The sequence below is a fragment of the Pan paniscus genome, chromosome 3 (genome assembly GCF_029289425.2).
Source record: "Pan paniscus chromosome 3, NHGRI_mPanPan1-v2.0_pri, whole genome shotgun sequence".
NCBI classification, from domain to species: Eukaryota; Metazoa; Chordata; class Mammalia; order Primates; family Hominidae; genus Pan; species Pan paniscus.
This window is the reverse complement of record NC_073252.2, coordinates 117,035,659-117,049,636: the sequence shown is the minus strand read 5'-3', so window position 1 is coordinate 117,049,636 and position 13,978 is coordinate 117,035,659. Positions and strand designations below refer to the sequence as shown.

General features: G+C 36.8%; 1 protein-coding gene across 9 annotated transcripts in view; it reads right to left on the bottom strand.

Annotated features, from left to right (window-relative positions):
* Positions 1–13,978, bottom strand: part of USP53 (ubiquitin specific peptidase 53) — a 76,516-nt gene that overhangs the window by 22,617 nt on the left and 39,921 nt on the right. For all 9 annotated transcript variants that reach the window (XM_034959073.3, XM_055111779.3, XM_034959069.4 and 6 more), the window contains 5 exons: positions 10,165–10,278; positions 10,001–10,083; positions 6,601–6,706; positions 5,861–6,007; positions 4,661–4,810 (listed from right to left, as the gene is read on the bottom strand). In XM_034959073.3, the coding sequence (XP_034814964.1) occupies positions 4,661–4,810; positions 5,861–6,007; positions 6,601–6,706; positions 10,001–10,083; positions 10,165–10,278 (600 nt within the window). The remainder of the gene's footprint in view (positions 1–4,660; positions 4,811–5,860; positions 6,008–6,600; positions 6,707–10,000; positions 10,084–10,164; positions 10,279–13,978) is intronic.

Below are 13,978 nucleotides of genomic sequence, written 5' to 3'. Positions count from 1 at the left end.
GATAATATTATACATACACGAGAAGGGCTAACATTAAAAAGAATACCAACACGAAGTGCTGCTGAGAATGTGGAACAACAGGAACTCTCATACATTGCTCTCATAGAATGCAAATTGGTATAACCACTTTGGAAATCAATTTGATAGTTTCTTGTGAAGTTAAACAGACACTTACCACACAACCCAGAAATCCCACTTCAAGGTATTATCTAACAGCAACGGAAAAAAATATGTTCACAGATTACTCATACTTCAATAGGTAAACGGATAAATTGTTGTACAGCCATAAAACACACAATAAAAATAAAGTGTGAATCCAAACAACATGAATGAATCTTAAAGACATTATGCTAAAGGAAGGGAGGCAGATACACAGCAGTACATACTGTAAGAGACCATTTATATAAAATTGTAGAATGAGTGAAACTAATCTATAATGAGACCAGTGATTTCCTCAGCCTGGGGTGGTGTGGGGAGTATGACAACAAAGAAGCCTGACAGAATTTTTCTAGCATGATGAACATGTTCTGTGTACTGATTATGGTGGTTACATAGGTAAATACATTTATCAAAACTCCAACTGTACGCTTAAAATGGGTGTATTTTAATGTTTGTGCACTATACCTCTATAAAATTGATTTAAAAGCAAAACAAAACCAACCAAACAAAAACACCACAAAGCATTCTAGAATATTTTTGCAGGCAAGGGGACTTTTAAGAACAATTCTGATGAGCTTTTTTGAACTACACATATTCAGCTGTTTACCCTCCTCACTGGGGATTCCAAGAGACTTGAGGAGTCCATTTGTTTTGTTGTTGTTGTTGTTGTTGTTGTTGTTGTTGTTTTGAGAAAAGGTCTCACAGTTGCCCAGGCTGGAGTTCAGTGGCACGGTCTCGGCTCACTGCAACCTCCACCTCCCAGGTTCAAGGGATTCTCATGACTCCATCTCCTGAGTAGCTGGGATTACAGGCATGTGCCACCACGCCTGGCTAATTTTGGTATTTTTAGTAGAGACAGGGTTTCATCATGTTGGCCAGGCTTTGAGGAGTCAATGTGAATATAAAATAAAAAACTTCACAGGGTGATTAATACACCCAGTTCTTCCTCCAAATTTTGAACAATTTAAACTATGCAAAAGCAAAGTAGAAGCTGCAAATGTTGTTACATATCAACTCAAGATGAAACTTAATAAACTCCTACATCAAAGTACTAAGTAATTCAAGCAAAGTGCTGATTTTAAATATAAATACCAAAAAATTTTAATAGCTTTATTGAGGTGTACTATATGAAGTAAAATTATCTAGTTACAGTGTACAAGTCAGTGAGTTTTGACAATACAATCATGTAATCCTCACCCCAAAATCTTACCTTGTACCCCATTTTGCAGTCCCTGGAAATAAGTGATCTACCCTCCACACCTTTGTTTTTCCTTCTAGAATTTCATATAAATGGAATCATAGCATGTAGTCATTTATATCTCACTTCTTTCACTTAGCATAATGCTTCTGAGATTTTTTCACATTATTGCACATATCAGTTCAATAGTTCAGTCCTTCTTGCTGAGTATTATATTCCACTGTATAGCTATACCACAATTTGTTCATCCATTCACCAATTGCTGACATTTGAGTCATTTCTAGTTTGGGCATTATGAAGAAAACTACCATGAACATTCAAGTACACGTTTTATGTGGACTTACATTTTCACAGGAGTGGACTTGCTGGGTTATATGGAAAATATATGTTTAAATTTATAAGAAACTGACAGTTTTGAAAGTGAATGTTCAATTTTGTGGTTCCATCAACCTCGTATGAGAGATCCAGCTGTTCCTATCCTCACCAACTACTGGTCTTTTTAATTTTGGCCATTACAACAGGTGAGTACTAGAATCTCATTATGAATTAAATTTGTATTTCCATTGTGGCTAATGATGTACCGAATATCATTTCAAGGGCCATTCATGTATATTCATTGGTGAACTGTCAACATTTTTTGCTGATTTTTTAATTGGATTTTAAGAGTTCTTTCAATATTCTGGATACAGTCTTTATTAGATAAATGCTTCACAAATATTTTCTCTCAGTATATGGTTTGTCATTTTATTCTCCTAATAGTATCTTACTGAAGAACAAACATTTTAACTTTCAGTGAAGTCTAATTTACCAGCTATTTTTATGGTTCATGCTTATTAAATGTTATCTAAGAAATCCCTATATATAAATAGTAGTTTTACTATCCTCCCCTGATATTCCCATCTCAGTCATTTCTGGTCTGTTTTTATTAATTTTTCTTCAGGTTCTTTGAATATTTGGTAATTTTTTATTGAATGCTATTTTGAAGTGGCATATTGAATTTCATTGAACTTTGTAGTCTTGGGTATTGAATTTTGTTCTGTTATTTTAAAAGTGGGATTAGCTTTGAACTTTCAAGACTTTAAGCTTTTTTTGTTTGTTTGTTTTGAGACAGAGTCTCACTCTGTCACCAGGCTGAAGTGCAGTGGTGCGATCTCGGCTCACTGCAACCTCTGCCTCCTAGGTTCAAGCAATTCTCCTGCCTCAGCCTCCTGAGTAGCTGGGACTACAGGTGGGTGCCACTACGCTAAATTTTGTACTTTTAGAAGAGACGGGGTTTCACCATGTTGGGCAGGATGCTCTTGATCTCTTGACCTCGTGATCCGCCACCTTGGCCTCCCAAAGTGCTAGGATTATAGGCATGAGCCCCCGTGACCGGCCTGGCCTTGTTTTAAGCTTTTTAATATCAGGTCCAGAGCAACCTTCAGCCTAGGAATAACTTAGCCCCATTATCAAGGTAATACTTTTCTGAAGGTTCCAGCTAATGCCTACATGTTATATCATCTCTCCACTCTTTATGGTGGGGATGCAAACTATTACTAACCTTGTATGATTTTTGAGAATTGTTTTACCTTTTGTTTTCCAGTGATGCTTCCCATCTTTCCCAACTAACCCCAAACTTGTGTGGGTTCACCCCTCACATGCACAAATCAAAATTTAGCCAAAAATTCCAAGGAAACCTTCTGTCAATTTCCAGAACTTTTTCCCTGTGCAGTTTTCTTTCTAGTATTCTGTCCTGCAAATTTTAGCCATCTAGGCCTCCCTGAACTCCAGTTTCAGTCTCCAGAACTCAGTGACACTACTAGGCTTTGTTTGGGCTCCCACTGCCTGCACTGCAACCCAGAAACTACCTCTAGGCAGTAAGCAGGGGGTAATTATAGAGCTGACCTCATTTGTTTCCCTTTTCTCTGTTCAACTGCATGTTGTTCAATGTCTTGAGTTGTTTCACCTATGTCCTAGTTTTAAACAGTGAAATGGCTATTTCTATAGCAGTTAATCCTTCATGGGTAGAATCAGAAGTCCACTAAATACCAAACATTTGAATTTGTATTGTCTTAATCACAGTGCTGATAAATGGCCTTTTGTTATATATTAATAAAATGGAACTAAATAGAATTCTACATCATTTGCTTATAACAACCAAAGAACTTGTATTTTTAAATGAGTTTACTACTTCATAAAGATTGCCAAAGCCAGTAAGCCTTGACAAGACCAATAGTTTTCAACTGTGTTATGTCTGAATTTCCTGTAGAACTTAAAATTTCAGATACCTGGCTTTACACCACTGAATCAAAACTTTAGGAATCCAGGAATATATGTTTTTTTAAAAGCTCCTCATGTGATTCCAATACTCCTTATTAAGAACTATTATTCACTACTTTTCTAGACAATATTATTACTATTTGAGTAAACAAATTACAGTTGGCCCTTGAACAACACAGGTTTGAACTACACAGGTTCACTTATATGTGAATTTTCTTCTGCCTCTGTCACCCAAGACAGCAAAAGCAATCTTCCTTTTCCTCCTCTTCAGTCTACTCAACGTGAAGACAGCAAGGATGAAGACCTTTATGATGATCCATTTCCACTTAGTGAGTGGTAAATATATTTTCTTTTGCTTATAATTTTCTAAGTAACTTTTTTCCTTGCTTACTTTACTGTAAGAGTACAGTATATAATATATAGAACATACAGAATATGTGTTAATTGACTGTTTATGTTTTTGGTAAGGCTGCCTGTCAATAGTAGGCTGTTGGCAGTTAAGTTTTGAGGGAGTCGAAAGTGGTATGTGGGTTTTCGACTGCACAGAGGCTTGGCACTCCTATGTTGTTCAAGGGCCAACTGTAATTACCAAAAGATATAACTGATATATCTATTTCTGTATTCTACACACAAAATTTGAAAAAAATTGTCATAATAAAAATAAAGGCAAGCATATTTTCATCACTAGTTATACAAAACTACTGTGAATCATCCACAAAAAAGTAAATATAGCAAGTATGCATCAGGCAAAAAGGATCATCACTGACATACAGATCACTGATAGTTACATACTTGTATACTAATATTCATTAGTCTACTTATTATTATTCTGGAAATGGACTGGTTTAAAAGCTGGCTTCAAAATAAGCCAATTTCAAGAATAACAAAAGAAAGTTTGAACTTAATGATGCTATCATCATGTTCATTTATTATTATTTTACATAATAATTATATCATCCTTTTGAATATTAATATCAATATATCATTTATTAACAAAAAGTAAAAATCACAGTAATTATTTCAATTAAAGAAAGTGTCACTTACCTCTTTCACATTTGCATCATCAAAAAATACCCATTTGGAACTTTTGGTGTGAAATGCAAAGGCACAATAATGTTGGCTGGTGTAGCAGATCATACCAACAAGGTTAAGTTCACTATTTTTGGCATTTTCATCAGTAACTCTATAAAAAAGCTGTTTAAAAAAATGGTAATGTACACTTAACACTACATCTTTTGTAAAATGAGGAATAATTAGATGAATCATGTCTTTGACACATAATGAAATATTTCTCATGCATACTGCCCCAATCTAATATTATATTATTACTTGAAGGCACCACTGACATCACATTGTTAACAGAATTACCACTTTTAATTCATGCATAAAACTTTAAGTCCAATAAAACGAATTCACTACAAATTAGTTTAGCAATAATAGAGTATCTCTAATGACACATGACTGACACTTTTCATAAAGAAATTCAAAATATGAGATAAATTCCACATTTCTGGTAATTCTTGACTGAATCACATATTTGAATGTTCATTAAACATATTATCTAAAAGATAATTATCCAAAACTTTAATTGTAATATGAACCAATTCAAAATATACCAAGAAAGTAACAAGCATAACAAGAGATCATGGCGGGGTGTGGTGGCTCATGCCTGTAATCCCAGCACTTTGGGAAGCCAAGGCAGGTGGATCTACTTGAGGCCAGGAGTTCGAGAGCAGCCTGGCTAACATGGTGAAACCTATCTCTACTAAAAATACAAAAAATTAGCTGGGTATGGTGGTGCATGCCTGTAATCCCAGCTACTAGGGAGGCTGAAGCATGAAAATTGCTTGAGCCTGGGAGGCAGAGGTTGTAGTGGGCCAAGATTGCACCACTGCACTGCAGCCTGGGTGACAGAGCAAGACTCTGCCGCAAAAAAAAAAAAAAAAAAAAAAAAGATCAGTGCTTTAGATGAATTTTAAATATTAAACCTTTCTAAGTTAACAATATTTATATTTACAATCATGGCCATACATAAAAAATCATCAATCATCATGATTTTAGAGTGAAAGAAGCAAAAGCCATGAGACAGTTTAGTTTGTAATTGAAAGTCATTCCTAGTCTATGTAGTAAAGGCATTCCAGTTAGCCTGATTTGATTAAACTTGTCGTTATCAGATAAAACATCAGGATGATGTTTTAGAAGATTTGAAAATAAAAGGGAAGGGAATGAAAATAGATAAGATACCCCAGGAAGATAAAGATGTGTTGCTAGATTCCGAACAACATCTTCGGTCAAGTCAGAATGCTCGGAGTCCCAGACTAAACCAATTGTAACAATCTCTGGGCAATTCATTAAAACACGGCGAATTTTTATTTTTTGGCCACAGTTACTCTACAGAAAAACATGAAAGTTTTAAAATTATGAAAACAGATAAACCAGGCAGCCTTACACAGTTTGTATTATATAATGACAATTTTAACACATATCTGCAATTTATTCAGTATACTAAAAATTGACTTCTAACAAGCTATTTGTCTTAATTATTGATTAAAAAAGAAGTTTATTTTAAATAAAAGTATTCTTTGATAATTTTGTAAATCTGTTAAAGTAAGAATTCAACCTAAAAAAAAGCAGAAATAAAACCCTTGAAGTCAGTAACAAATATATTAGATGAGAAAAGAGTATCATTCATCATTCATCAAGTTTACTGAAAAGAAACTTTCTCTTTAATCAAATGATAAATTTCAGAACTTTGAAAAAATTTAATCAATATATGCTACCTTGAAACCTTCACAAACTTAGGAGTTTTTAAACAATTTATGCTAAGATAAATGGTACACATGGTATAATCTAAAATAATATTTTTTAAAAATTCTTAAAGCTAATTCTAGATATAGAATCAATATTTACATGATAATATCTGAATGCCTATTTTCAAATTTACAAAACAAGAAGCATACTAATATTCTCCAAACTATACTTACAGGACATTTCCTATAGTCATCTGTTGTATTTGCTGCTTGTAGCAATTCTGCAAACATTTCAGGTTTAAAGCGTTCATGCCTTTCCAACATTCTTTCAACCTCATTGCTACAAAAAAAGAAGCAATCCCAGATCTGGCCTATGAACTTAAAACTTTAATAAGTTACACATGAAAAATATTGTCAGTTTAGATGTGCATCACTTTTTCTATCTAAAACATGACCATGACTGAAAAATTAACCATAAAGTACATTTCCATAAAGTGAAAAATTATTAAATTTGGCAAGTATATGATGAAAAAATTAGCTCAAATAAAGAGAACAAAGTAACACAAAATTATATGTTTGGAACTAGATAAATGAGGCTAACATGCTCTGTCTGGAGGTAATTCTAAGGCAAATGTTTTATTTGTATTATTACTTAATGAGTAGAAACTTAAGTTTAAACCCTACCCTAACAAGAACAACAAACTGTAGGAAAGGCTCCCTCTCTGGCCCAAAGTTCCTAGAAGCAATGTTATCAATTTCAGCTAGGAGAAGGTCCTTTGCTGATTAAATGCAGAAGTCACAACCAAAGATTTTAAAGCCAGACTTACTCCTTTTGTTCTTATTTTGAATATTACTCCCCCCCCCTTTTTTTTTTGAGATGGGGTCTCGCTCTATCGCCCAGGCTGGAGTGCAATGGTGCAATCTTGGCTCACCGCAACCTCCACCTCCCAGGTTCAAGTGATTCTCATGCCTCAGCCTCTCGAGGAGCTGGGATTACAGGCACGTGCCACCACATCTGGCTAATTTTTGTATTTCTAGTAGAGATGGAGTTTCACCATGTTCCTCAGGCTGGTCTTGAACTCCTGACCTCAAGCGATCCAACCACCTCAGACTCCCAAAGTGCTGGGATTACAGGCGTGAGCCACTGCGCTCAGCCAGGATACTAATCATTTTATTAGAGCCCAGGCAGGCCTTTTAATACACTACAGGGTAACTGTGATACTTTTTATTCAACCTCCTTAAAAGACATATTTTTATGTATCAGGGTATTAAGTAACTAATATGGTTTGGCTGTGTCCCCACTCAAATCTCATCTTGAATTGTAGCTCCCAAAATTCCTTCGTGTTGTGGGAGGGACCTCGCTGGAGACAACTGAATCATGGGAGCAGTTTCCCCGATACTGTTCTGCTGGTAGTGAATAAGTCTCACAAGATCTGATGGTTTCATAAGGATAAACACCTTTTGCTTGACTCTCATTCTCTTCTCTTGCCTGCCACCATGTAAGATGTGACTTTGCTCCTCCTTGCCTTCTGCCATGACTGTGAGGTCTACTTAGCCACATAGAACTGTGAGTCAATTAAACCTCTCTGTTTTATAAATTACCCAGTCTTGAGTATGTCTTTATTAGCAGCATGAGAACAGACTAATACTTAAACAACTATTTAAATATTTCCAAAAAAAAATGTAATGTAAGCTGAAACACTAACTAGTTTCCATTCTAGATGTTCTGATTGTACTTAACAGTAATATAACTATTCTAGAGCTGGATATATTTTACAGTTCAATAGTTTAAATAATCTCCAAGTATTTGGTAACAACTAAATGTACCCATCCAAACACTTCAAGAGTACACTAGAAAGCCCTAAATCTGATAAGCTCATTCAAATTGCTTATACTGCTTTTACAAAACTGACAGCATTAGAGTAGTGGTTAGCCAGAAAAATTTTGAAGTCAGACCGATCTGGGTTTCAATCTTAATTCATCCACTTACTAGATTAACCTCATTAAACCTATTTCTTCATCAACAAAATAGAATTTTGGTTAAGATTAAAAGCAACAACTTAACATAAAGCCTGGAACATGGTAAGCATTCAGTAACTGGTATTCAACACTGATTACCAATACAAATAAGGATATTATAATTAGAATTCAAAGCGTGCACTCCTGCAACTTGCAGTGTTTACCAAGCAGAGAATGATGGGGCTGTAATTCTTATTATCTAATATTCTGCCTCAGAACACTGTCATTTCATTCAAGAGTTTTAAAGTAGAATTAAAATTTTAGTTTTTAACTTATTGTCTATCTTTGAACACCATCCTACTTTTCATAGAAATTTTAAAAAATGACTGACGACTGACTACAATTTGACTGAAGTTTAGGAATGTTTCTCTAAATCAGTGTTTTTTACTTGTCTATAAATGTAAGAAAGATAGTAAACACACCCAAATAACGAAATTGTTATTATTCAATAATCTTTATGAAATAACATTTTATACTCAATAAAGCCAGGAAGATAAATAATGTGAAATGAATAAACATGATATTTACTTTGCACACTGACACAAATATTGGCAGCATTTATCAACTGTTGCACTAACATATTCTGACTGATAATTATTGATCCATATTATGTATTTTGTATTAAAATGTATGCAAATGTTTATGATCTTACTCAATGTTTACCACATGGCAACTTTTTTGTTGTTGTTGTTGTTTTGTGAGATGTAATCTTGCTCTATCACCCAGGCTGGAGTGCAGTGGCGCAATCTCGGCTCACTGCAACCTCCACCTCCCAGGATCAAGCAATTATCTGCCTCAGCCTCCGGAAGAGCTGGGATTACAGGTGCCCACCACCACACCCAGCTAATTTTTTATTTTTAATAGAGATGGGGTTACACCATCTTGGCCAGGCTGGTCTTGAACTCCTGACCTCAGGTGATCCACCTGCCTTGGCCTCCCAATGTGCTAGGATTACAGGCATGAGCCACTGTGCCCGGCCACATGCCAAATATTTATACTTTCAAATACCTGTTGGAAAATATTCAAAGAACATTATGTAACATCTAGGGATAACTTTTAGATCCTTAATGAGCTAATCTTTCATGGACAGAAAGGGAGAGAGTCAGTGGGCAGCTGAGCAGGCAAGCATGGCAAATTTTTTATTTAAAGTGAATGTTGAGTCCTCAAATGCAATAACCTGAGAATTACGCTCACATTTTTCTTTCTTCTCTGCTTACCCTAGCTTTTATCACCAGAAAGGGACATAGTGGAGCTGACTGAAAATATGGCCATTACAAACAGAACATCTCATAAATGAAGCAACCATGTATAGTTCCATTTAACATTCAGTTTATCATTTCATGCTCCCCTTCACAGTTCTAAAATTTGTTATAAATTAAATAGATATGAAATTTAACTAGTATTATGTACACTTCACTAAGTAACACATATATTAGGCCAAATTACAAACATCCAACTTTGATAGACATCACTTAATACATCTCACAGCAGCATACTTGGTAGCCTCAGACAGAGAGGGGAAATTCATGTATGCTATGATTTTATAAAATAAGTGCTCAATGTGCTTAAATATGTTATTAATATCTTTGATAATTAAGCTTTAATAGGTTCTTACCATAAGGCTGTTGTAGAAATGTACCGCACAAATTCTGTAAAAGGTAGAGGATCTGATGATGCTCCACAGCTACGACACACACACTATATAGGTAAAAACATATGTTTAATCTATCAATCATAAAACAGAACTACAATATCTAAATAATAATCAAGCCATCTCACCTGTTCATACAGAGTCATAGCAAACTTCTGGTGAGTGATACAAGATTTAGAGGTACACATGTCTGCATCTCTGCTTGGCACTATGTGAAAATGAATCCTCTCCAATATATTTTCCTAATTTAAAAATAAAATAGATAAATGAGTTGTTGATCTTGCAGGGAACACAGCAAAATATAACTCTTTACCTGCAGATTATCCAAAGTATAAATTTAAGAGTGTCATACATATTGTTAGCTTTTCAGCTTTCCTCTCTAATCAACACTTTGATCGAATGTTCAATTATTCACCTTTTATAGCACTAGCTTGAAAGAAAATGTTATTTAATTAAACAAACATTATAACATGATCTTTAATAAAGTTATTTTTAATCCTTCTAAAAACCCATGGTGACTGACATCTACAATTTAATATTAGAAAACAGTTTCCTGTGTTCCCAACATTCTCAAATGAAGAAAAAACAGATAGCTTTAAAAAAAATCCTGGATGGCTGAATAGGAACAGCTCCGGTCTACAGCTCCCAGCGAGACTGACACAGAACACAGGTAATTTCTGCATTTCCAATTGAGGTACCTGGTTCATCTCATTGGGACTGGTTGGACAGTGAGTGCAGCCCACGGAGGGCGAGCCAAAGCAGGGCAGGACATCACCTCACCCAGGAAGCACAAGGGGTCAGGGGATTTCCCTTTCCTAGCCAAGGGAAGCTGTGAGTGAATGTACCTGGAGGAGCCGTACACTCCTGCAGAAATACTGAGCTTCTCCCACGGTCTTACCAACCAGCAGACCAGGAGTTCCCCTCCCGTGCCTGGCTCAGCGGGTCCGACACCCACGGAGCCTTGCTCACTGCTAGCACAGCAGTCTGAGATCAACCTGGGATGCGGGAGGTTGGTTGAGGGGAGGGGTGTCCGCCATTGCTGAGGCGTGAGTAGCTGGTTCTCTGCTCACGGTGTAAACAAAGCAGCAGGGAAGCTTGAACTGGGCAGAGCCCACCGCAGCTCAGCAAGGCCTACTGCCTCCCTAGATTCCACCTCTAGGGGCAGGGCGTATCTGAACAAAAGGCAGCAGACAGCTTCTGCAGACTTAAATGTCCCTGCCTGACAGCTCTGAAGAGAGCAGTGGTTCTCCTAGCATGGCGTTTGAGCTCCGATAACGAACAGACTGCCTCCTCAAGTGGATTCCTGACCCCTGTGTAGCCTGACTGGGAGACACCTCCCATTAGGGGCGAACAGACACCTCATACAGGCGGGTGCCCCTCTGGGACAAAGCTTCCAGAGGAAGGATCAGGCAGCAATATTTGCTGTTGTGCAGCCTCCACTGGTGAAAACCAGGCAAACAGGGTCTGGAGTGGACCTCCAGCAAACCCCAACAGACCTGCAGCTGAGGGGCCTGTCTGTTAGAAGGAAAACTAACAAACAGAAAGGAATAGCATCAACATCAACAAAAAGGACATCCACACCAAAACACCATCTGTAGGTCACCAACATCAAATACCAAAGGTAGATAAAACCACAAAGATGGGGAGAAAGCAGAGCAGAAAGGCTGAAAATTACAAAAACCAGAATGTCTCTTCTCCTTCAAGGAATACAACCCCTCACCTGCAAGGTAACAAAACTGGTCGGAGAACGAGTTTGAAGAGTTGACAGAAGTAGGCTTCAGAAGGTCAGTAATAACAAACTTCTCCGAGCTAAAGGAGCATGTTCTAACCCATCGCAAGGGAGCTAAAAACCTTGAAAAAAGGTTAGACAAATGGCTAACTAGAATAAACAGTGTAGAGAAGACCTTAAATAACCTGATGGAGCTGAAAAAAATAGTACGAGAACTTCGTGAAGCATACACAAGCTTCAGGAGCCGATTCAATCAAGCAGAAGAAAGTATATCAGTGATTGAAGATCAAATTAATGAAATAAAGCAAGAAGACAAGATTAGAGAAAAAAGACTGAAAAGAAACTAACAAAGCCTCCAAGAAATATGGGACTATGTGAAAAGACCAAATCTATGTTTGATTGGTGTACCTGAAAGTGATGGGGAGAATGGAACCAAGTTAGAAAACACTCTGCAGGATATTATCCAGGAGAACTTCCCCAACCTCTAACAAGGCAGGCCAACATTCAAATTCAGGAAATACAGAGAACACCACAAAGATACTCCTTGAGAAGAGCAACCGAAAGACACATAATTGTCAGATTCACCAAGATTGAAATGAAGGAAAAAATGTTAAGGGCAGCCAGAGAGGAAGGTCAGGTTACCCACAAAGGGAAGCCCATCAGACTAACGGTGGATCTCTCTGCAGAAACTCTACAAGCCAGAAGAGAGTGGGGGCCAATATTCAACATTCTTAAAGAAAAGAATTTTCAACCCAGAATTTTCTATCCAGCCAAACTAAGCTTCCTAAGTGAAGGAGAAATAAAATCCTTTACAGACAAGCAAATGCTGAGATACTTTGTCACCACCAGGCCTGCCTTTCAAGAGCTCCTGAAGGAAGCACTAAACATGGATAGGAACAACCGGTACCTGCCACTGTAAAAACATGCCAAATTTAAAGACCATTGACGCTATGAAGAAACTGCATCAACTAACAGGCAAATTAACCAGCTAACATCATAATGACAGGATCAAATTCACACATAACAATATTAACCTTAAATGTAAATGGGCTAAAGGCCCCAATTAAAAGACATAGACTGGCAAATTGGATAAAGAGTCAAGACCCATCAGTGTGCTGTATTCAGGAGACCCATCTCATGTGCAGAGACACACATAGACTCAAAATAAAGGGATGGAGGAAGATCTACCAAGCAAATGGAAAGCAAAAAAAAAAAGCAGGGGTTGCAATCCTGGTCTCTGATAAAACAGGCTTTAAACCAACAAAGATCAAAAGAGACAAAGAAGACCATTACATAATGGTAAAGGGATCAATTCAATAAGAAGAGCTAACTATCCTAAATATACATGCACCCAATACAGGAGCACCCAGATTCATAAAGCAAGTCCTTAGATTTCTACAAAGGGACTTAGACTCCCACGCAATAATAATGGGAGACTTTAACACCCCACTGTCAATATTAGACAGATCAACAAGACAGAAAATTAACAAGGATATCCAGGACTTGAACCCAGTTCTGGACCAAGCGGACCTAATAGACATCTACAGAACTCTGCACCCCAAATCAACAGAATATATATTCTTCACAGCACCTATTCTAAAACTGACCACATAATTGGAAGTAAAACACTCCCGAGCAAATGTAAAAGAACAGAAATAACTGTCTCTCAGACCACAGTGCAACCAAATTACAAATCAGGATTAAGAATCTCATTCAAATACGCACAACTAGATGGAAAATGAACAACCTGCTCAAGAATGACTACTGGGTAACTAACAAAATGAAGGCAGAAATAAAGATGTTCTTTAAAACCAATGAGAACAAAGACACAATGTACCCAAATCTCTGGGACACATTTAAGGCAGTGTGTGGAAGGAAATTTATAGCATGAAATGCCCACAAGAGAAAGCAGGAGATACCTAAAATTGACACCCTAACATCATAATTAAAGGAACAAGAGAAGCAAGAGCAAATAAATTCAAAAAGTAGCAGAAGACAAGAAATAACTAGGTTCAGAGCAAAACTGAAGGAGATAGAGACACAAAAAAACCCTTCAAAACAATCACTGGTTCCAGGAGCTGGTTTTTGAAAAGATCAAGAAAATAGACAGACCGCTAGCAAGACTAATAAACAAGAAAAGAGAGAAGAATCAAATAAATGCAATAAAAAATCATAAAGGGATATCACCACCAATCCCACAGGAATATAAACTA